Source organism: Microtus oregoni, unplaced genomic scaffold (assembly GCF_018167655.1).
Source record: "Microtus oregoni isolate MIOR12 unplaced genomic scaffold, Mior012 000189F_ref0000355, whole genome shotgun sequence".
Lineage (NCBI taxonomy): Eukaryota > Metazoa > Chordata > Mammalia > Rodentia > Cricetidae > Microtus > Microtus oregoni.
This window is the reverse complement of record NW_024544848.1, coordinates 324,769-350,330: the sequence shown is the minus strand read 5'-3', so window position 1 is coordinate 350,330 and position 25,562 is coordinate 324,769. Positions and strand designations below refer to the sequence as shown.

The window sequence follows — 25,562 nt, the reverse complement described above, 5'->3', positions numbered from 1 at the left end:
GTTTTGTGACGTTAGCTTTGCTTTGTATTTTTTTTTAACATGAATACTAATCTTAAGTGAAGATTTCTTTTTCTTCTGAAGCCTTCTTCACATCTACTGGTCACAGTCTTTTTCACTCATTATAGCAGGATCAGAATCTCCATTCATCTCTTGACTTCACTCATGGGCATGGTTCCTATTCCAACTTCCCTGAAGGAGCTTTTGATCCCTCTTACAATAAAGAAGTTGAACCCCAAATTGTATTTTGCACAGAATTTTCACTGACTTTTGTTTCAACTGTCTGCTACTGTTTTTCACACTGAATTCAGAGGTCTCTTTCATGTACAAATCTGATCATATTGCTACTTTGGAAAATTATTCTAATGTGCTCTATCGCCTATACAGTCAAGCTTTACATTTGATTAAAGGTCACTTCCTGAGACAGGGCTTTCATGAATATCCTATCTGAAGCAAGTAGTACTCTTTAATGCTCAGCATTCTCTACCTCTCACCTAGTTCCACTCCTAATGACACATCCACCATTCACTTTTAGCATTACATACTCATTAATCTTTTCCATTAAAATATTATGTCCATGTATTTATGGACTTAGAGTTGCTCACTGTTAAATCTGTAGTGCTTAGAAGAGTACCTGGCACACTGCAGGCATTCTATAAGTATTTGATTATGTGGATTAAAAACCATGGTAACATGGAATCAAAAGACATAGATGTAGCATAGTAATTATGAGTGGAACCCTAGAATCAAACTGCCTAAGTTAGAATCCTGGCTGCAGCACATAGTTTTTAACTTACAAAGTTATGGATTGTTCAAGTTCACAAAACTAAGTTTTATTTTCTTATCTGCAAAAACAGACATTGCAATTCAATCCAGTTGGCTATCAAGAAGACTTAAAAGACAATAAAAATATAATGTGCAGTATGATGTTGTACACATTACTGATGATTTTATTATTACATGTTCAGACTTATCTCTAGCCATGTTCTTGTTTTATACTTTACTTCAAAGTTAGCTCTACCATTATTAGAAATGCCCCAAGCACACACTCTGACTCCCGTTTCTGGTCAATCTACATGTTTGCTTTCCTGGCTGTAATGCCTATTTCTTTTTACATGAATGTAGTCAATCTGCTCCTGACAGTCTAGTAAATTTATCCAACCTGCCTGCCATGGAAACAAGAGTGAATTTTGATTTATCCTGGTTTCAAAGGAAGTCTATCTATAGTGGACCAGGTAAATAACTTAGGGCACTAGATGCTAGAAAAGCAGGTGGGAAGCGAGGCAATCAGATAAAGCTATTAGTATTTTCCCTCTGTATTTGGAATGTGAACTAAGAGACCCTTAAAGTAAGAGATTCTTTTTCTTTTCTTTCCTTTTTTTTTTTTTTTTTTTTTTTAGTTTTTCAATATAGGGTTTCTGTGAGGGCCCACAGATGTGAGCCTGTTCCACTTTAACTGGATGTTTAAGCTTATTTTTGTTCTTTCAAAGTTGTTGACAACAGATGTGCATACAAACAAGAGATTCTGCTAGGTTGCATCAATGCCAGTCGTCTTACTGTGACTTATACTAATTTTGTATAATCCTAAGTTTTGATGAAACTAGGACAATCTACAAGGATCTGTCTTCTTTCTTCCTTTTTTTCTGAAACAGAGTTTACTGTGTAATAGCCCTAGCTTTCCTGGAACTCTGTTGTACGTAAACCAGCCTGGCCTTGAACTCAGAGTCAGGCTTGCCTCTGCCTCCCTAGTAATGGGATTAAAGGCGTACACACCACACCTGGCAGAATCTGTTTTATTTCTTACACCTATGTGTGAATCTATAATTATCTCAATAAAAAATTTAACCAAACAACTGGCTGGGCATTGGGGCACATGCCCTAAATCCCAGCACTTGGGAGGCAGAGGCAGGCAGATCTCTGTGAGTTTAAGGTCAGCCTGGTCTACATAGAGTTCTAAGTCAACCAGAGTTACATAGTGAGAGCTGTCTCAAAAAAAACATTTCCCACAAAAAACAAAAACCCAAATAAATCTAATCTTATCCATACCAAGCTTGTGGCATAACCACAAAAAGGAGATATTCCAAATCACTTTAAACTTTGACATTTTGTTTGTGTGCCTGTATAAGGCTACAACCAAAGTAAAAAAAAAATAAGTGCAATGAAATACCAACCTGTTTTTAGTAGTCATACATATATTATATATTTAAACTAGTGGGATGAAGCAAGTAAATGCGTTAAAATGGTAAGAAACCAAAATTTCTTTAAGATATGATTTAGAGATAGTTTTAAAAGTTAAAAAAAAATCTGTTCTTTTTTTTACTAAAAACCACAACTATAGAAAATTTCAAATGTTAAAAATATGAAACTTCTGTAAAATGTAACACATAAGCTAATTTTCTTTTACATATAATCTTGTGTTGGGGCCCTAAGTTGAGCCACATTCCCATAGGTCTTGAAGGAGGATCCAGTCACTGACCTAGCTAATTCTATTTTCCCTGCTGCTTGAGTCTCTTGAGGCTTTCTTTCTTACTGTTACTTTGGATCCCAGGAACAACAGGTATAAAACTTGTCATAGCCAGAACCTAAAAACAACCTAAATGGCCCTTGACCAAAGAATGGATAAGGAAAATGTGGTACATTTACAAAATGGAGTACTACAGAGTGAAAAAAAGGACATCTTGAAATTTGCGGGCAAATGGATAGATCTAGAAAACATCATATTGAGAGAGGTAACCCAGACCCAGAAAGAAAATATAATATGTACTCACTTACTCATAAGTGGTTTTTAGACAATAAGCAAAACACTGAACCTGATAGAAGAGAAAGTGGGAAATACCCTACAACAGATGGGCACAGGAGATCGCTTCCTATGTATAATCCCAGAAGCACAGACATTAAGGGCAACATTGAATAAATGGGACCTACTTAAACTGAGAAGCTTCTGTAAAGCAAAGGACACTGTCACTAAGACACAAAGGCAACCTACTGACTGGGAGAAGATCTTCACCAACCCCGAAACAGACAAAGGTCTGATCTCCAAAATATATAGAGAACTCAAGAAACTAGACTTTAAAATGCTAATTAACCCAATTAAAAAATGGGGCACTGAACTGAACAGAGAGTTCTCAACAGAAGAAGTTCAAATGGTCAAAAGACACTTAAGGTCGTGCTCAACTTCCTTAGCAATCAGGGAAATGCAAATCAAAACAACTTTGAGATATCATCTTACACCTGTCAGAATGGCTAAAGTCAAAAACACCAAGGATAGCCTTTGCTGGAGAGGCTGTGGAGGAAGGGGTACCCTCATCCATTGCTGGTGGGAATGCAATCTTGTGCAACCACTGTGGAAGTCAGTGTTTCGGTTTCTCAGGAAATTCGGGATCAACCTACCCCTGGATCCAGCAATACCACTCCTGGGAATATACCCAAGAGATGCTCTATCATATGACAAAAGCATTTGTTCAACTATGTTCATAGCAGTATTATTAGTAATAGCCAGAACCTGGAAACAACCTAGATGCCCTTCAATGGAAGAATGGATGAAGAAAGTATGGAATATATACACACTAGAGTACTATGCTGCGGTAAAAAACAATGACTTCTCGAATTTTGCATGCAAATGGATGGAAATAGAAAACACTATCCTGAGTGAGGTGTCCCAGACCCAAAAAGATGAACATGGGATGTACTCGCTCATAATTGGTTTCTAGCCATAAATAAGGGTCACGGAGTCTACAATAGGTGAACCTAAAGAAGCTAAGTAAGAAGGTGAACCCAAGGAAAAACATATAGTTATCCTCTTGGCTAAGGGAAGTAGACAAAATTGCCAGGGAGAAAATTGGGATCTTGGGGGTGGGGTGGGATGGGGGTAAGGGGAGATGGGGAGAGAAAAGGTAGAAGGGAAGGAGGGGGGGACTTGGGGAAACAGGAGGATTGGGATAAAGGAAGGGTGGATAGGGGAGCACGGAACCACAATTCTTAGTTAAGGGAGCCACTTTAGGGTGGGCAAGAGACTTGACCCTAGAGGGGCTCCCAGGTGCCCAAGATGAGGTTCCCAGTTAGTTCCTTGGGCAGCTGAGGATAGGGAACCTGAAATGACCCTATCCTAGAGCAATACTGACGAATATCTTGCATATCATCATAGAACCTTCATCTGGTGATGGATGGAGATAGAGACAGAGACCCACACTGGAGCACTGGACTGAGCTCCCAAGGTCCCAATGAGGAGCAGAAGGAGGGAGAACATGAGCAAAGAAGTCGGGACCACGAGGGGTGCACCCACCCACTGAGACAGTGGAGCTGATCTACTGGGAGCTCACCAAGGCCAGCTGAACTGTGACTGAAAAAGCATGGGATAAAACTGGACTCTCTGAACATGGCGAACAATGAGGGCTGATGAGACACCAAGGACAATGGCAGGGGGTTTTGATCCTACTTAATGTGCTGGCTTTCTGGGAGCCTAGCCAGTTTGGATGTTCACCTTCCTAGATATGGATGGAGGGGGGAGGACCTAGGACTTACCACAGGGCAGGGAACCCGGACTGCTCTGTGGACTGGAGAGGGAGGAGGAGGAGTGGGGGGGAGGGGGAGAAGGGTGGGAGGAGGGGGAGAAGGGTGGGAGGAGGGGGAGGGAAATGGGAGGCTGGGAGGGGGTGGAAACTTGTTTTTTGTTTTTGTTGCTTTTTTTTTCTCCTTTTCTCAATAAAAAAAATAGACAATAAGCAAAGAAAAATCAGCCTACAATTCACAATCCCAGAGAACCTAAACAACGAGGACCCTAAGAGACACATACATGGATCTAATCTACATGGGAAGTAGAAAAAGACAAGATCTCCTGAGTAAATTGGAAGCATGGGACCATGAGAGAGGGTAGAAGGGGAGGGGGGGAGGGGGGAATGAAGAAAAAAATATACAGCTCAATAAAAACAATAAAAAATGTATATATGAATGTGTACTTAAGTGCACCGTAGTGCATGTATAAGACTGTTTAGAAAACATTGTTCAAAATAGTCAAATCTAGAAAGCCGCAAATACTCATTAACTTTAGAATAGTGAAAGTTTGTTCATTACAATACTACATAGTGATGAAAAGGAATAGATGCACAAAGCAACCGGGATGGCTCATATAGATCTAAAATATATGTGACTCATAAAAACAAGTGATATAATAACTATATTATCTAATGAATGAAAATCTTAATTGCTAACTTAATAAGGACATTATTGTATAAACTCATGGTTTATTTTATATGTTAGGTTTCCATTAAAGATAAATTTAAAAAAATATGTTACAAAGTGCTGTGCACTCAGGGCTGGGGATGTATACAAACTAAGCGACAGTCTTCCTTCAAGGAGCACCATAAAAAAATCATTTTTTGTTTTATATTTACATGTAAGTTGTAAATACAGAGAAATCATGCTCACCTATCAGCAATTTCTCTCAGGATTAACACCTTAGGTTACAGTTTCTTAGTTTTTCCTTGCTTTCAATGACCTAGACAATAAAAAAAAGACGGGCCAAGTATTTTATAATGTCCCTCAACTGGGTACTGTCTGATCATTTCTTCTTTCCTAGATTAGGACTGTGCTTTTCTTGAGGGGTGGAGAGAAGAGTATCAGAGGTGAAACACCTTTCTTGCCAAATATCAGAAGGTGCTCAAGAGAATAGGACTGTCCCCACAGAGTACCCAGCATTCCTGAGAGTTTTGCTGCTGCTTTTTCCTTTCTTGTCTACTTCTTTGTAAGCTCTATGTACTCACACATTCTGACACACTTTGTGGTGTATACAATACTACTTTAGTTTGCTGCTCCAATTGCTCTAGGTTTGGCTAATTGGGATGCTTTCAGGTTGGTTTCTGTGTCTCTTTGACATGCATGTATCTTTTGGAACATGTCAGTACCTTCAGACATTCTAAGATGCTTTAGACTTAGTTTGCATTTCTCTGACTTAGCTGTAGAATTAATAAACATTTTTTCAAGAAGCCCTAGCTCCTATTACAGAAGCATATTTAGAAATGAAGGCTTGGGAGGGTATGTATATATAATAAATAAATTACCTCTAAACAGTAATATAGAGTTCACTCTAGCCCATCCTCTTGCTTGTTTGTAACTTCTTCCTTGACAGAATTTCAGCCTTCTGACTTTTTTAATTAACAAGCAAAATAATCAAACACTACAATAAAATTAAGCATTTTTTGGAGAAGCATTTGGAGACACATGAAAAGAACAAAAATGCTTAGCAAATAAAGAATTCTTTAGGGTTAGAAAGACTGCTTAGTGGTTAAGAGCACCTATTGTTCTTTCAGAGGACCTGGGTTCAATTCCCAGCATCCATATGTTATCTCACAACCAACAGTAACCCCAGCTCTAGGTGCCACCTTCTGATCTTCAAAGGCATCAAGCATGTACGTGGCATCCATACACACATAGAGGGAAAGCATTCACACATAAAATAAAATGAGTAAATCTAATGCAAAATTTCAAAACAAAAAAAGTGAATGGAAGAGAAAAAACTATTGAACATGCTTTAAAGCATTTTATAGAACTAATGACAAAATAAATGCCAGTTAATCCAAAACATCATTTTGACCTATCAAAATGTAAAATCCGGGGCTGAGATAGCTCTGTTCATAAAGTACTTCTTGCATAAGCATTAGGACTTGAGTTTGTTTCTCTAGCACCTACTTAAAACCCAGGCACAGTACTGTGTGTCTGTAATCCTAGAACTGGCAGGACAGAGATAGGCAAATCCTTAGGGTTTATAGGCCAGCCAGTCTAGTCAATCAGCAAGATCCACGCACAGTGAAAGCTCAGTCTCAAAAAATAAGGTAGAGAAACTCTGACCATTGACCTCTGGCCTCCATACACACTCACACACACTTGAACATAAACACACAACATAAATATGAATCTGCTCATATCCCAATGGTATGAATATAAAAATAAATATCTACAGAAAGTAATGTGAAACTACATAAAGATCTAGCTGTGTTGTAAGTAACTATCCAATCCACAGATCCGAACCCTGACCTTATATCTAGGTATCCTCAAACATCTAAATCTTGAACTTTAAGACAGTTTCAAACTGATAGAGCCTGAAGGTATCTAGAAGAAGGGGAAAAATTCTCTTTTGAGGAAGAAAAGCATCATTTTAGGCTAATAAGTTTCAGTATAATTTGCAGCAGAAAATAAAAATGAATCAGATATTTGACAAAGAGCCAGAAAAGAGAACAGACAAAAATAAAACCATGGAGTCCTTGAACACAGATTATTAAGTAAGGAAGCTTACTATGTTTCTAGAATACAAAAATCCATCTTGAATTTTTTGCAAAAATGTAAAACAATAAAAAGCAATATAGTAGATACTTAAAAAGATAGAGAAACTATAAAACTCAAAACTAAAAGTGTAATTAAAAATCTAGATGGTAGATTGACAGCAATTCAGGAGTACTGAAGAAAGAAACAGATCTGGAAGAGAGTTCAGAAAAAACAAAGGATGGGACGGAGGGGGAGCACACTGAAGAACTAAAGTGGGGGCGCAATTTGGGATCAGGTAAAAACATGGCATAAGGGACTCTCCCAAGAGAGGCTTCACCTACCAACTGATGGAAACAAATGTAGACCCACAGGTAAAACATTAAATGAAGCTTAGGGAATCCTGCAGAAGAGGGGGAGAAAGGATTTAGGAGCTAGAGGGGTCAAGGATACCACAAGAAAACCCACAGAACCAACTAAGCTGAGCTCATAGGGGCTCACAGAGACTGAACAACCAGGGAGCCAGCATGGGACTGAGCTACGCCCTTGGCATATATGTGACAGTTGTGTAGCTTAGTTTTCTTGTGGGACTCCCAACTATGGGAACAGAGTCTCTGATTCTTTTATTGGCTTTTGGAACCTTACTCTTCATACTGGGTGACCTTGCCCAACCTTAATATATAAGGAGGTACTTAGTCTTATGTGACTTGGTATGCCATGTTTTGTTGATACTCACGGGAGACTTGTCCTTTTCTAAACAGAAATGGAGTAGGAGTGGATTAGGTAGTGGGACCAGAGGGGGAGGGAGGGAGGGACTGGGAGGGATGTAAAATAAATAAATGAATTTATAAAACAAAGAATAATATAAAATATAAGAACGAATTCAGGATACATACAGACTATCATAAGGTTTATCTCTAAGTATACTTAACTGGGTTGTAAAAGTGATGAGTGAAAGGGACAGAGACAGTACTTGAAGATATAATTGCAGAGATGTTTTCATAGTCATGAATATCAACACAATGATTTAAGACACAGAACTCAAGGCAAGGTTAAAACACAGAGACACAATTCTTAACATATATCACAAGAAAGCAAAAAATGAGGGGAAATTTAATAGCCTGAGAAACAGCTACTACTACCTTTAGAGGAACGTCAGCATCAGTGGAAGCTGAAAAAGAGTGAATGATGTATAACAGACAGAAAATGCCAGCCCAGAAGTCTCTACACAGCAAACAGCCACAAGACTAAAGGGAATATAAGAAAATTCTGAAACTAATAAAAATAGAAGTTTGTACTTAGGAGGCTGACACAAGGAGAACAAACCCAAATAAAAATATAGCTGTGCTCAAAGAATAAAGAACAAAGATAGGCAAGTGTAGGGGTAAACCTAAATGACCAAAATAAGCTAGGAATGATGTGAATGTATATAACTCATATTTTATCTATGTAAATAGATAAATGAAATATGGAATATAAGTCAAAGGAGATATTAAATAAAATTAATGGATTCTACAGAACTTGTACTTTTCAGAACTCTAATTGCTTACAAATGTTTGAATGTGATGGGTTAGGGAATATATATATTGTAATTTCTAGGTTACACAATAAAGTAACAGGAGAGTGTTCAAACTCCGTAATTAATAGAAGGAAAATGTAAAGACAAAAGATATTAAAATGATCTAAATAAATAAAAAGGAGAAGAAACATGTCAACAAATAGCAAGAGTAGAGTAGACTATAACCTCAAAAAGAAAAGATATAATAAAAATAAATTAAAAGAAATAAATTAAAAAAAACAAAACAAACAGCAACAAAAGAAAGCACACAAGAAGACCACACATGTAAATCAAAAGGTATGAAATAGGAAGGCAAGATGTCTAAGGCACTTGCTGCCAACCCTGATGACCTGGGTTTGAAAATGAAAAAGATATGGCTACAGAGCCCAAAGAAATACCATAAAAAGCTTCATGCCAAAACTTGTTTAGGTTCCATTGCTAAACATGTCATACTGATATCCAGAACTTCTGAATATTTCAGAAACTATTTAAAGAATTGAACCAGAAACAGAAATTCTTCTCATAAGAAACTTGTTCAGATGAGTTTTATGAATCATATATAGAAGAGAAAAGCCAGATAAAGAGAGGAGCCTTCAATTATTTTATAAAACTGCTGTAATATAGACATAAAAACCTGGTGTAGATAGTACAAGAAAATTACAAGAAAATTGTCCCATAAACATAGAAAGTTTAAACAAAATCAAGCAACATAAAATGATTATAAAGATTATTTATACATCACAATTATGCTGCATCAACCCAAGAATCAATGCAATTGAGTACATAAACAGACTAAAGGCTGATAGTAAGTGACTGTTTCAAAATACTAGGAACAAAGTTGTGGTAGTTTGAATGCAATTCACCCCCATAACCTCATATAGGGAGTAACACTATTAGAAGGTGTGGATTTGTTGAAATGTGTATGGCCTTGTTGGAGGAAGTGTGTCACCATGGGGGCAGGCTTTGAGCTTTCCTGTGCTCAGGATACTTCCCACTGTTTCAGTAGACTTCCTGTTGCCTGCTAGATGTAGGACTCTCAGCTACTATTCCAGCACCATGTCTGCCTATATGCCACCATGTCACACCATGATGATAATGGACTGAACCTCTGAAAATCTAAGCCAGTCTCCCCAATTAAATGTTTTCTTTATAAGAGTTGCCATGGTTGTGGTATCTCTTCACAGCAATAAAACCCTAAGACAGAAGATGGTACCAGGGACTGGGGTATTGTGATTAATTGACCAAGGTTTTGTTTGGAGTAATATGGACTTTGGGAGCTTGGGTTAGGAAAGAAGTAAAATGCTTTAAGTACTGTTTAATGGGCCATGCTAGTAGGAACATGGAAGACAGTGGTGCTGAATGTGATTTGATGAACTGTGGGGATCAAAAGGTTTCAGAGGAGAAAAATTTTAGTATGTTGCCTACAGATAGTTCTTATGATATTTTGGTGAAGAAGGTGGCTGGCTTTTGCCCTTGTCTAAAGAGTCTGCCTGAGATTAAAGTGAAGAGTTATAGATTAATTCTGTTGGCAGCAAGAAATCTCAAAACAGCCTAGTATAGACTCTGTCCTGTGGTTATTAGTGGTAGCTCTAATGAAGATTTATAATGAAAAGGAGTAAGCTGACAGAGTAAATTACAAAACATAAATTTTGAGGGAAAAAAAGAGCAACAGGAAGTGGAATGGAGCTAAGTCCTGTGTTCAAAGAGATAAACGGATTAAGAAATGGAATATAGGAGTGCTGACCTCAGCGCAAGATCCTACCGAGCTAAGCTTCCAATTTGTGAAAAGGAATTAAAGACAAACTTAGAGTCAGCTGTCGTGGGGCACAACTTTTATGCCAGCACTGGGAAGGCAGAGGCTGGTGAATTTCTTGAGCTTGAGGTCAGCCTGGTTTATAGAGCAAGTTTCAGGACAGCCAAGCTTAGGCAGTGAAGGACAGAAAGCTGGCGAAGATGTAATTGAATGAGGGGGTCATGTTCTAGCCCTAGTAAGTAGCAGAAATTGGCAGCTTCTGCTATGAGGTTCTGGCTTTACACTTAGGGATAGAAGAAATGGTTTATGGAATTTGCCTCCATGCCTAAAGAAAGTCACTGAGGCCAGGCATGTGTCAGGAGTGTCCCTGCCTAGAAGTATAGCGAGGCCATTGTGTGAAGCTGTGAAATTGAAGACTGGATTGCCTTGGAGAACCTAAGATGATAGAGATGCCAGAGACATGAGATAACTGCCAAGGAAAGCTGCTAACAGGTAGTGGAACCAGCCCAAAAGAAATAAGTATATTGCAGTCAACAAGGCTGAAGGGAGTTGGAGACCTGAATAGTGTTTTGATAGAACACATGGAGATGCAGTTTGGAGTTTGCCTAGCTGGTTTTAGGTCTTGCTTTGGTCCAGTATTTCCACACTATTCAACCTTCCCTACATTTTGGAATAGTAATGTATATCTAGTGCCATTATATGTTGGAAGTATGTGTTCTGTTTTTTTTTTTGTTTGTTTGTTTTTATAGGGGAACTACAGCTAAGAGATTGCATGAATCTCAGGAGAGACTTTGGACTTTTATTATTTATTTATTTATTTATTTATTTATTTTGATTTTTCGAGACAGGGTTTCTCTGTGGCTTTGGAGCCTGTCCTGGAACTAGCTCTGTAGACCAGGCTGGTCTCGAACTCACAGAGATCCGCCTGACTCTGCCTCCCGAGTGCTGGGATTAAAGGCGTGCACCACCATAGCCCGGTGACTTAAACATTGTCAAGATTGACAGACTATGGAGACTTTTAAAGTTGGATTAAATGCATTGTTTATTATGATATTGTTATAAGCTAAGGGGGTCAGTGAGCAGAATGTGTTAGTTTCAATGTAATTTGGCTCCGTAATCTCATAAAGAGTGGCACTATTAGGAGGTATGGCTGTGTTGGAGTGCGTGTGGCCTTGTTGGAGGAAGTGTGTCACTGCGGGGATGGGCTTTGAGGTTTCCTATGGTCAGTTTCCTAGTCTCAGTTGACTTCCTGTTGCCTACAAGATGTAGGATTCACAACTACTCTAGCATCACCTCTGCCTGCACTCTGCCAAGCTCCCCATCACGATGATAATGGACTGAACCTCTGAAACTGTAGGCCAGCCACCCTAATTAAATGTATTTTTATAAGAGTTGCTGTGGGGGGTTGGAGAGATGGCTCAGTGGTTAAGAGCATTGCCTGCTCTTCCAAAGGTCCTGAGTTCAATTCCCGGCAATCACATGGTGGCTCACAACCATCTGGGATGAGGTCTGATGCCCTCTTCTGGCCTGCAGGCATACGCACAGACAGAATATTGTATACATAATAAATAAATGAATATTAAAAAAAAAGAGTTGCTGTGGTCATGGTGTCTCTTCATAGCAATAAAAACCCTAACTAAGACAAAATCATTTGATGATATTCATTTTCCATTTAAACTTATTATAGTCAGTGTTTTTCTATCACAATAAAGGCAAAAAAATAATTATTGGCTGGCAAGATGGCTCAGTGAGTAAACACACCTGTCAAAGAGTCTGACAAATTGAGTTTGATCCCTGAAACCCATACAGTGAAGAGAACCAACTGCCAAAAGTTGTCCACTGACCTTCATGTGTGCCCCCAGTAAACAAACAAATAAATGTAATTTTAAAAACAGAATTAGAATGGAATAAAACAAATCATGATATTCAGATAATGTGATCATATATTAAGAAAGTCCAAATGATTCTATTAATTAATGACTGCAATGAAAGCCTGCTGAATGGAAATGGAGATAGTTAGTATGAGGAAGAAGGGAAAGAGGGGACAATGAGAAAGGCTCACCCACCCTTAAAAGCAAATAGATATGAACAAATCCAACAAAACTTAATTAATATAGATAAGATCTATATTAATTATAACATCTATATTAATTATAATTAATTATACAGATGTAATCTAACATGTGTTAGATTTAAAATAATACATCTAACACAGATGCATATGGTCTCCCTAGAAAAGCATCAAAGTTCACTGAAACTTTCAAAGAGCTAAGTGGGAAGCTACATATGATATTAATGAATTAGAAGATTAAATATTAATATTGTTATCAGGTGAATTATTCTCAAATTGTTATAAAGATTGAATATAAACATTAATGTCAAAACTCCTTCTATGTTTTTTTCCTGGTGCACAATGATAGCTGCATTCTAAAATGTTTTTGGAAAATGCATAGACAATTGTGTCTTCCAAACATGCCTGAAGAGGAACACAGGTAGAAGGACCTGCTCCACAAGTTTCCAGAACACACTCCTGGCACAATGCCAGGCAAGCAAGCCAATGGATATAAACTGAGCCCGGAAAAAAATCACTCATATGCAGATGCTTGATTTATAGTAAAGGCTGTACTACGTAGCTGGCTCTTTAATAACTGTGCTGCGACAACTGAATGTCCATATCAAAAGACATGAAATTGGGCTGCTATTTTACTTCATATCTCAAACCAATTCCAGATTGATGATAAAATATAGGAGAAAATATTTTCTCAGGATTGGTAAATGGTTCTTAAACATAAGGCACAAAATGCTAATATTACATTATATTAAAACTACTAATTTCCAGACTGCCTAGGCTCCCACAAAGCCAGTACGTGCAGTAGGATCAAAAACCCAGTGCCATTGTTCTTGAGTTCTCAGCAGTCCTCATTGTCCGCTATGTTCAGTGAGTCCGGTTTTATCCCATGCTTTTTCAGACCCAGGCCAGCTGGCCTTGGTGAGTTCCCAATAGAACATCCCCATTGTCTCAGTGTGTGGGTGCACCCCTCGTGGTCCTGAGTTCCTTGCTCGTGCTCTCTCTCCTTCTGCTCCTGATTTGGACCTTGGGATTTCAGTCCGGTGCTCCAATGTGGGTCTCTCTCTCTGTCTCCTTTCATCGCCTGATGAAGGTTAATATTCAGGAGGATGCCTATATGTTTTTTTTTTTGGCGGGGAGGAGGCAGAAATCTTTAATAAATAAATAAATTAATTAATTAATTAATTAATTAAAAAATAAAATAAAATAATGAGGGAGAAAGCAAAATATAATCCATAAATTAAACTACTTTTTAGAAAAACCTGAAAAAAAACTACTAACTTCCTTTTCATTAAAAAGAACATTAAAAAAGGGAGAGGACTCCAAGTGGCAATTATAAAGAACAATGAAGAAAAACTACTATGGAACCCTAATACATACCAATTGACAAAAAAAATTCTGGCAGCACTAAGTATCAGAAGGAATATACACCCAGGAATAGATAACTGAGGATAAAAAGGGAGCGTTGCTTAGTAAGGACCGACAACAGGCTGAAATGAAGGCAGTTCCAGGAAAGATCACCCTAGAGACCCAGGATCCAGTGATGGGCGATGAGTTTATACATACACAGAAAATGGATTGCTATTTTCTAGAAAAACTGAAGTTGAACAATGCTACTCTAAAAAATGTATATATGAACAAGGTTACCCACTCTCTCCATATCTACTCGAAATAGTTCTTGAGGTCCTAGCTAGAGCAATAAGACACCAGAAGGAGATCAAGGGGATACAAATTGGAAAAGAAGAAGTCAAACTCTCACTACTTGCTGATGATATGATAGATTACATAAATGACTCCAAAAATTCTACAAAGGAACTTCTACAACTCATAAACAAACACCTTCAGTAATGTGTACTTAAGTGCATCATAGTGCATGTATAAGACTGTTTAGAAAACACTCTTCAAAATAAATAAATCTAGAAAGCCCCAAATACTCATTAACTTTAGAATAGTGAAAGTTTGTTCATTACAATACTACATAGTGATGAAAAGGAATAGATGCACAAAGCAACCGGGATGGGTCTTATAGATCTAAAATATATGTGACTCATAAAAATAATTGATACTGAGTTATATTTTTCAAGGACACTTATTTGGAGATATAGCTATAGGAGCACAAAATTACAAACATATTAAAGGCTATGAAAGTGCTGGTAACTATTTTTATTTCTCAACTTGCGTTGTATTTTTGTGAATGTTCCTTTACAGTAACCTTAGAGTGTGTGTTTACGCATATGCATTATTCTAAATATTATGCATGCATTAACTTAAATCTATGGATATTATTTTGTTAAAACTCATATACTGTTTATATAGTAATTCCGTTTAGGTAACTGTATACAAGAATATTTATTGTTAAGTGCCTGTGGTGTGCTTAGCCATAAATGGAACATCTATATCATACATCCACCTGCAAGACTTAGGAACCATAGTGGAAAAGGGGACAAAAAGATTGTAAGAGCCAAAGGTCAGGAAGGACTGGGGCTAAACAGTGTCTTCTGGATATGGTAAGACTCATGAACTTACAGCCCTGCATACGATTTGTTTAGGATCAAGTCAGTCAACATTCGGCATGGAGGCGGAAGGAACTTATAAACACCTATTCCTAGCTGAGGAACAGTTACTGACAGCTGAAGGCTGCTGGGAGGGGGACACTCAATTTTCTTTAAGAGTAGGGCCCTGATAGGTTGACCGTGCTGCAGTGGATTGCCTCACATTCTGAATACATGGACAGCACAATCTGGATTCAATGGGTTACTGAAGTGCTCAAGGATTTAATAAACATATTTCTTAGAAACTGGAAATGGCTCAGCAGTTAAGAGCAATTCTAGAGGACTGGGGTTTGAGTCCCAGAACTGACAAGGCAGCTCACAACTATCTGGAACTCCAGTTCCAGGGGATCTATCTGATGGCCTCCACAGGCACCAGACACTCACTCAGGGCAAACACCGATGCATATACAACAATAAAATAATAATAAAATATTATACTAAAAGGTATATTAGATACAGCATTAGTTCTAATAGATATTGGCATAATCAAATTAGATTATGCACATGCACTCATCTAGGTACCTTATTGCAGTCCTAAGATACTATTTAAAAAAAAAACAATGTCAAAAAGAAATGCTTAAGACCATTAACCAGAAAAAAACCCCCAGGAAACACAATTAGGTATATAAAAGGAAATGTTCCAAAATCTCTGCTGATTAAGTTTTGTGAGTAGCACTATTTGTGGCATTATAATTTCCAATCATTTGTCAATTGCAACAAAGTAGGTATATTATAAATATATGTTATTTATAATTTAAAAAAATTAATTGTACTTTTAAATACCAGAAAAATTGAATTGATTTATTGTATAGGCATATAATTAATTAAAATTATTTTATTGGAATTGAAGATCAGATTTAATATGCTGTGTAAAAATTACTGGAGTGACAACTTCAGATATGTTTCTCTGTTATCAGAATATAATTTACTTTCAAGTACAACTTTAAAGCTTAAAATTTATACTACACCATAAAATCTCAATCAACAATTTGTTTCAAAAATTTAGCCACCTAAAATTTTTTCTGCCACATATTAAAATGATACCATAATTACACTTAAAAGTTAAAAACAATCTCAAACCTAAAGCTTATAATTATCTTCATAAGCAGTTACATTTGGTTTGTGGAGCGAGTTAATCAACTCAGAAATCTACCATCTAGTTCTCTCTGTTTTAGTTTGCTCAGGATTAGCACGGCAGATCCTGAGAAAGGTCTGACAGGCCTGTTTCCAGTGTTGGCTCTGATGGCAGGCATCCAAGGTCTTGAACCCCAGTAAGTCCTTATCCCATTAACTGAAAAGAGTGGCTCCCTGCATCTAAACTGTGCAAACATCAGTTAATGCTGAAAATCTCCTTCAGTTCTGGGGCCTGGAAGCTAGCAGTGCCAGGCATAAGACAGCTATGCAGCCAGCCCTCAATAAAACCTCTGGGCACTAAGTCTCTAATGAGATTCACTGGCTTGCAGCATTTCATAATAGATTGCTGGAGAAGACCATTGGAAGCTGGGCCCTATGCACCATTTCCTTTTGCTGCAACAACTCATAGCTGTGGATGTCATCACACACTGTATGTACCCTTTGAGTCTTTTAAGTAAACCATCAACTTGAAAATAGTCTTGGGCAGTCCTTGGGCTTCCCACAGGTCAGGGAACCCTGATTGCTCTTCGAGCAGATGAGGGAGGGGGACTTGATCGGGGGAGGGGGAGGGAAATGGGAAGCGGTTGTGGGGACGAGGCAGAAATCCTTAATAAATAAATAAATTTAAAAAATAAAAAAAATTATTGCTATATAAATGTATATTACTTATACAAAAAAAAAATAAACCCCTAAACTGTAAGTGAGCCACCACAATTAAATGTTTTCCTTTAGAAGAGGTCTCACCCTCTCTGAAGAATGACGGGGTGGGGGAAAGGTGGGGGGAGCAGGAGGAGAGGAGGAAAAGGAAATTGGGATTGATATGTAAAATAAAAAAGATTGTTTTTAAAAATAAAATAAAAGTTTACTAAAAAAAAAGAAAAGAAAATAGTCTTGGGGACCATGAGCTAGTATTTAGAACTAAGATCGACTGAACATTTTGATGTAGTGAGCTTGAAAAACGTTAGTGTGTTGCACGGATAGTAATTTGTATCCTCATACATAAGAATAAAAGTCTGATATAGTAGAGAAGGCTATTTAAAATACAAATAGATTTTTGAAATAAATTAAGACACTACAGGCCAGATTTTTGTTGCGTGATAGGAGACAAAGGCATTTTTAGCTTAAAATGCTTGTCACAACTTTGCTGGCAAGTAATAATTAGTTCCACTTAGTTTAACGAATTTCACAAATACTCCCTTCCCCATGCATCCATATCAGACAAAAATTAAAGTAAAAAAAGCAGTTCCAACCTATTATCTCCTTTATAAGCTTCAAAAATACAAACTGAGAATGTTATTTTAAAAGATAAAAAACTATTGTTTTCATGTCAGATGTGTTTTAAATCCATATTTAATTACTGTGAAATTCTCCCTGTGGTATATGTAATCATTCTATAATAAGGTAATTAAAATTCCTTAGCCAGCCAATTTAGGATTTACAGCTTAACTCAAGTACCAGACACTACTAAAAACAATCCTGAATGTACTACTGAGAAACAAATATTTAACTTTTTTGGAGGGGAAACACAACTCAGCCTTATCTTCAAAACTAAGTCTATATTTTAAAACAGGTTTGGCAAATTACTGCAGCCAGGTTCAAATTGAAGAATAATCCCAAAGCAATGGCACTATACACTGTCTAACAGTCTGACTGCTGGTGGTGGCAAGATGGTAATATAATCACTAAGCATTAGGCTTGCTTTAAAGGCCACTCTGCTCACCTGGTTCCATAAAGATCTGCATCTGTTCAAACTGACCCCAAGGATGGACCTGGATATGTGCTTCACTAAAATATTCTGAATAGGATTTTCTCTTGTAAACTCTGGCTTTAGTTTAATATTTCATATTTTACCACAAGGCTTGTGGTTTGTTACCTCTTGCTTCTTGGTGGCTACAAGGCATCTCCTGGGCTCTGCCTTCTTTCTCTCTATATCTCTGTATGGATTGCCTGCCTGACTATATTATGCCCTGATTAACCAATGGTAATAAAACATATTCACAGTGGAGAATTCTCTCTCTCTCTCTCTCTCTCTCTCTCTCTCTCTCTCTCTCTCTCTCTCTCTCTCTCTCTCTCTTTCCCCCTCTCCTCTTTCAGGATTTATCTATTCTCATTCTCTATCTCTCTCCCCTCCTGCACTTCCTTGCTTTAGAAAAGAGGTTCTGCTCTTGTTTCCACAGAGGATGAGAACCTGTAGATTCCTTCAAGACTAATGTAGTTCAGTGGAACAAGACCATCCCCTCAAAGGTCTCCATAAACCTCTAAAATTACTTTGTCCAACAAAAAGCAAGAAGTAGTTTGGAGAAAACTATATCCAAATTCCCAAATATTGTTTACTTTGCATTGATATGAATCTTTGTTTATTGATACAAATTTTAAGGTCAATTTTGTTATACACACACACATTTCTGCTCTTGATTAAGGTACTGTGCTTGTGCAGCTCATTTAAAATTGTAATGTATAATTAAAAATACAGGTTAATAGATAGTCATCTGTAACAATCAAGTGTAGTCATGTTAGGTTTTTTAGATGCACAGAGATATATTTCAGGTAGACAGTGATTCATGGAAAAGTCTGCCAGATACTATAGACCTGTAGGCTAAAAATTGGATGCTCCAGTGTTAAAGAAGAACTTTGGGTGGCTGTCCAGGCAGTGAGATGTCTCTGTCAAATTCTAGAGTTTTGAAAGTTGCTTACAATGTACTTCCTGATAACTCAGGCAATATTATATCCTTCTGGGGTCTTTGATGGACATAAAGAAAAGATAGTTATAACTATAGTTTTCCTTAGTTATGATAAAAGATAAAGTAGACATAAATATTGTAACTGCAATTCTTGCTTGACACATGTTTTGTTATATATAATTTTACTGTGTTAAAGTTAAAACCTTCCTTTTTATTTGAACAGAAAAGGGGAAATGGTGTGGGAAGTCCTTTTGTATATGTATTGCTTTTATTGGTTAATGACTAAAAAAGCTGCTTTGGCCTGTGATAGGGCAGAATAGAGGTAGGTGGGAAAGCTAGAGTAAATGCTGGGAGAAAAGAAGAGGCATCAGAGAGATGCCATGTAGCTGCCACAGAAGACTGACATGCCAGAACTTTGCCAGTAAACCATGAGCCTTGTGGTAAAATATAAAATAGAAATGGGTTAATTTAAGATGTAAGAGCTAGCTAAAACTATGCTTAAACTATTGGCCAAAGAGCACTGCAAATAATATAGTTTCCGTGTGATTATTTTGGGTGTGGGAGGCTAGAAACAAATGAGCAGTCTCCATCAACAAGACAGGGTTATTCTGTGTATCCTTGGCTGCCCTGGAACTCACTCTGTATTCCAGGCTGGATACCAACTCATAGATTGGCCTGCCTCTGCCTCTGCCTCTCGGCCTCTTGAGTGCTGGGATTAAAAGTGGGTGCCACTTGCAAAGGATTTTCTATGTTTTGAAATCTAATGCTTTAAATCTTTGCCAATTCAACTCTGGTTCTGTGAATCTGTATTTAAGTATGCTTTATATTTACAAACTATTTGTAATTATGTGTATACCTATTTCCTAGGATTTTCTAATACTCGGGCAACATAATTATGCCATATGATTTCATAAGAGCAACTAAGAAAAAGAGTATTGGTGACACACAGACTGCACCAAAGGCAGATACGGATACCCAATTTAAAAATGTGCTGGTAATCCAAATATGTTGTTCAGTCTAGCCTTACCTCCCTCATAAGAGCTTCCAAGAAGCCATGAAACAAGAAAACCAATTGGCCTAATTTCATTTGTTTCCCCTTTCCCTGTCTAGATGTAACATTATAAAACTGTGAAAATCATCCAGATCCCTCATAACTTAAGCAATGAGCCTTTGAATACCAGGGGAAATTACATTTATTGCCAGGAATATGGAACAAATTCTAGAGTAGCTTAATCCACACTGCAGTTGTAGATGCATTCTCTCTTTTTGCCAGTAGGTGGCGGCACACACAAATGTACTGGCATTAGTCTTTGAGACATAGGACCACAATTCTTAGAGCAATGTTTCTGGTTTTTTGGTTTGAAACCAAGAGATCAAGAGGTACAAAACCCAGGCAGAGATCGCTGTGAAGGTTCATTTATAAAATAATGATAGAAAAGAGGAGTTTTATATTTCCATTTTGGCTCTGGCCTTTTAAAGGAATCACTGTTATTTTAGCTGTGAATTTATAATCTACTTTCAGATCCCTAGAGCTCATAAAAAAGTTCTAAATTTAGATAGCTGTCATTTAAGATTCATGTTCAATTAGAAACAACTGAAAGTCAAGTGAATATGATATGATATTAAGTAATTATTGGTGATTTTGTCAGGCATGATAATTGTATTATCATTTAAAACAGGAGTGTTTCTAGGGGAAATGGCGCTGCTTTAGCAATCTCCAATGATAACAGGAAAGGATAGCCTGTCTAGGGAGCAACAAATGGTTGAAGCTCAGTGACGCCCTTCACAATATTACTCTCCCTTTTTATTTGGAATTTTCCAAAATAAAAGGTGAAAAAAGAAAATAACCATGCTCTATTAATTTAGGCTAACATTAGGATTAGGCCAGTGGCGAATGTTTATTTTCAATGAGATGTCATCTTCAGTCACTGCCACTGAATTATTTTAATCAGAACAAAAATCTCATAAGGATCACCTCAACACTAAGATACCAAAATCCAGATTTTCCAGCAACAAAAAGCATCTTCTCTCGACTACACCATTATGTTAGGGCCCCTTCAGACAAGCAGCATGACTGCCAAAAGTTAGATCTTTTTTTTAACATTTTGCTTTCTGTGCTTGTTACTTTATAGTACACGATTAAAACTGCTTTTAGTTTTCTCAAAATAAAATATGGGCAGAGACAGAGTTCTTGAGTAAAGAACAAAATTGAACCAGAAAAGTGATTTAAAAAGAATTATAATCTTAAAAATTGAATGGGATGTCAGAGGCCCTCTGTAGTCTCAAAGTAAAACCCTACCTTCAGGCTTCTTGGATGGATCCAGCTCTTTGAGTATGAGGAGGTAAGTATACCCTGTAAGACAGCAGCTTTATTCCTGGACTAAATCTTATCATTAGAGACCCTTCCTTACTTAACGTCAAATCTGTCATTTGTAGATTCTAGTGGTGGCCTGTAGGGCCACAGTGAAGAAGCACATACTCTCAAAGAACTGAAGAGACTGATCGTGTTCTCCCTATGGTGGACTCTTAGAATAAGAAAATAAATATATTCTTGGATAGCTATGACTCCAATGTCTTTAAGAGCTCTTTCATTCCAGGGCACTTCATGTTGGATTCACATATGTCTAGAAATGCTCAAAATCTTTCCAAGGAACACGTGAAATAGATTTATTATCATTCGTGAGTACTACAGTGTGCATGCGGAAGTCAGAGGCCAGCTTTCAAGAGCTGCTTCTCACCTTCCACTATGTGAGGAGCACTGTGTACTCTGGGCTATTCTGTTTGGGGAATTTAACTCAGGTGATCAGGCCTACGCAATACAGCAAGAGCTGTTATCTGTTGGAGCCATACTGCTGGGCTCCAGACATGGGATGTTTTAAAGCCATCAGTTTCCATCTCCTCATTTACTAACACCCGGTCTGCTTGAAAACAAATGCTATGATCTTTTAGTTTCCCTTACATATCTTGGGATCTACAATCAGCCATCTCAAAAGAGCAACTGTTCCCCTAGCTCCAAAAGCCTGTCTACCTTCAAAGGCAGTTGGGAAATGCAATGCTCCTGCAGATGAAGGTACACCTCCTCTGAGGCCTCAGAGAAGGAAAGGAGGCGCCACCTTTTATCTAGAAAATGAGTTCACGGGACAGCTTCATCAATTTAGAATTTAAAATCAATAGTTACATGAATCTCATCAGGATGCTTATTTTACTTTTATAAAAAAAAGAAGTCAGATTTTTTTCTTTGTCAGAAAGCAAGTCTGACTGACTGGGCTCTGTAATTTGACAGAAAGGATCTATTTTGCTGCGTAGGTCATAGAGTAGACATTTCCTAAAGTGTAGCTATACTGTTGTGAAGGAAATATATTTAAAAGAATATTCGAGGTGCTGAAAGTAATATTCTTAAAATAAAATACTTTAAAATTTCATTTTTATGTGTATGGTGCTTTGCTTGCATGTATGTCTGTATACCATGTACATGTCTGGTGCATACAGAGGTCAGAAAAGGGCAATGGATCTTCTGCAACTGGAGTTGCATGACTGTGAGCTATCATGTGGGTGCTGGGAATCTAACCCAGGTTCTCTCCAAAAGCAGTCAGTGCTCTTAACCTCTGAGCCACGTCTCTTGCTTGTTTTTATATATCAACTTATAGCAGGCCGAGCTCTCAATTCTAGCACATCTCCCAGCCAGTGTCTTTACTATGGACACTCTAGGAAGAAAGAAGAGTGTGTAAGGTAGGAGTATGGCTTTGTTTGAATTCTATATACTTTCTAATTAACGAAGCCTAAGATTCCACTTAGGATTTCTAAGCTGTTGCAAACAATTAATCAAAACATTTATATCTTTTCCAAGTAAATAGTCACAATTAAATTCACACTGATCTTGCACTTATGTAGCTGAACTTGTCTTCAATTTTACTTTCTTTGTTTAGTTCTTTGGATACAAATTTCTATCTAGATAGGTAATGAATTAGTTAGCTTTCTGTGGGGGGCAACTTGTGAAATGACTCCCAGAAACTCCTATTTCTTGCTATGTAGGTCCTGGTATGTGAGGTGGATCTAAAGAATTATTTCTAGCTTATAAATTATGGCAGAAGAGATGATGCACAACATTTGAGATCAAGTTGTAAGACCGATCTCTACCCTTGTTGCTTGCTCTGTCAAAGTCAGTAGCCATGCTAGTCTACGAAGAGGTCCATGTGACATGGAACCAAGGGATGCCTCAGGCCAATAGCTCTTAGGAAATGAGTCCCTCAGTACATGATTGCTAACATCCAGGGTATCGGCAAGGTCCAGAGCCATCTTGTGAGAGATCTAGAGCCAGAGGATTTGGCTAAGTTTGGCCTCATTCCTGATGCACAGAGTGAGGTTAATTCATGGGTGTTGCTTAAGAGCCACTAAATTTTGGAGTAATGAGTTATGAAGCAATGCATAATCTGATTTTGGTGTCTTGACAATTGAAGCTAGTATATCGTCCTTTTTCTATTTTCCTAATCAAAGTCATGGGTTAATTTTGAACAGAGTTAAGGTTAAAGACAAAATATTGTAAAATGCCATCCCTTAAAGCTTTCTATAATCTCTTTGAGCATTTATTTAGGCATCTACAGACTATTTAGTTGTACTTGGCTCACACTGCTCCATTTTAAATAAAATTATGTGAGAAACAAGTGAGGCAGTTAGTATATTAAAATCAAGAAACTGTTACTTGTGAAGTTTCCTTTTATATAGGAATATGATTACATCAAAAGAAACTTAAGTATGTTATTACACATTTTGAATTGCCAGGGAGACTCCTACATGGAATTCTCCATTCTTATCCTCCCTCTTCTTCACTAAGATGCAAACTGAACACTTTGGGTGTGTTATCCCTTTAAACTCTTCATTTCGGAGCCTCTTCTCTGAAATGTGCTGAAAAATGACTAGCTGATGTGCCTAGCCTTTGTTTCCTTTGCCACTGCAACCTTAAACAAGAAAATCATTTTTCACCTGTGACTTTAGGTCTCTTGAAACAGACGAGTCCACGATTATTGCTAAACTTGAAGAGAAAGGTTAGCTTTGTTACAATCAGCATCACTTAAAACGTTACTCAAGCAAGAAAATATACACTCACAATTCAAAAACCATGTAAAGCATTCCATCTGAACTATATGTCTCCAACAACTCTACAATGTGTGGATGCTTCAGCATATGACAGATACTGGCTTCCCGCTTTAGATCTGCAAAATAAACATACAACATACTTCATTAGGTAGGAACAAAAGACAATTAGAGTGAAGGATGAATGAATGGATGGATGTGACCTATGGTAACGTGAAGACTTCTCTGACTAAGGAGACGAAATCCCCCATTTTAAATTAATCCTGGCTCCTTACCCTTTCAAGACTGCACCAATACAACCTTTTATACTTTTTCCCAGCTTCCATCTATATATGTGCGGAAGCTCTTACTAACAGGCGTTTCCATTTCTTAGTTCAAAGAAATACCTGTACCAAAGTAAAATAAGTACATGTATATTTCCCACAAACTCTTATAGTCACTTTTCTACCTACAAATTTAGAACTTTTCCTTGATCTGCTAAGTAACTCAAATTTACTGTTTTGAATTTTACCTTTGTCTTAATTTTCCTTAACTCAGATAAGAATAAAATGCAATATTTATAGACATATCATAGAAGTTTTGTGAAATACAAAAAGAAATAGTATGGTTTACACAGAAAAGGCACCATTCCCAGAGCCAAAGTTAGCATTAATTAGTGTTTGCAATGATGGGATTGGAATTCAGAGTCTTCTTTAAGTAGGTACTCTGATGCTGAATTATACCCCTAGCCTGGGAAACTTTTTAAATACCATCTATAAAATATGCTGAATAATACAGTATCTTTTAAGTACTTTGCAATGTTATTCTGAAGAACAAACAGATAATGCAGGTAGTAACTTCTAGGCATGGTGGCATATGCCTGTAATCCTATCACTTGGGAAGTGGAGGTAGCAGAATCAAGAGTTCAAGGCTATCCACTGTTAGATGGTGAGTTTGAGGTCAGTTTGGGCTACATGAGACAATATCTCATAGCAACAACAATAACAACAACAAACAGGCCCTATTTGGAAAACAAAATTAATTTCAACATCCTCACACTAAGTTTGGGCAGGGGCATTCCACTACTAATAGTGCTATACCTGTTTGCTGATGTCTAAAATACAATGTGGTATTTTTATAACTGAATGTAGAAGGGAGACAAGAAAGTAAGAACCAAATGCAGATTGTACAATGCGATAGATAACATGATCTCGTTTCTGGTTATTTAATTCAACTTAGTCCTATCAACTAGAGTAATGGTTGCAGGTAGAATTTTATAAAACCTACTCACAGGCAAAATAAATGAAAGGCAGTACAGAATAGACACCATCAGAAAAGGAGGGACCAATAAAACATTAAGAAAGTCAGCGGTATAGAGGAAATAAGAGTCCATATAGGAGAAGGAGGTTGGAATCTGAGAAAAGGCCATGAACATTCTGAGCTGGTGAAATTCCAAAGAGAGGTCAGTTAGTATATGGAACTAGTGAAGTCTTGA

The 25,562-nt window shown here is 37.4% G+C and overlaps 1 protein-coding gene across 1 annotated transcript in view; it reads right to left on the bottom strand.

Moving 5' to 3' along the window:
• LOC121445427 (peripheral plasma membrane protein CASK-like) overlaps positions 1–25,562 on the bottom strand; it is a gene marked incomplete at its 3' end in the record, with an annotated part of 332,821 nt that overhangs the window by 173,061 nt on the left and 134,198 nt on the right. The window contains exon 3 of the mRNA XM_041647561.1: positions 24,102–24,207. Within this exon, the coding sequence (XP_041503495.1) occupies positions 24,102–24,207 (106 nt within the window). The remainder of the gene's footprint in view (positions 1–24,101; positions 24,208–25,562) is intronic.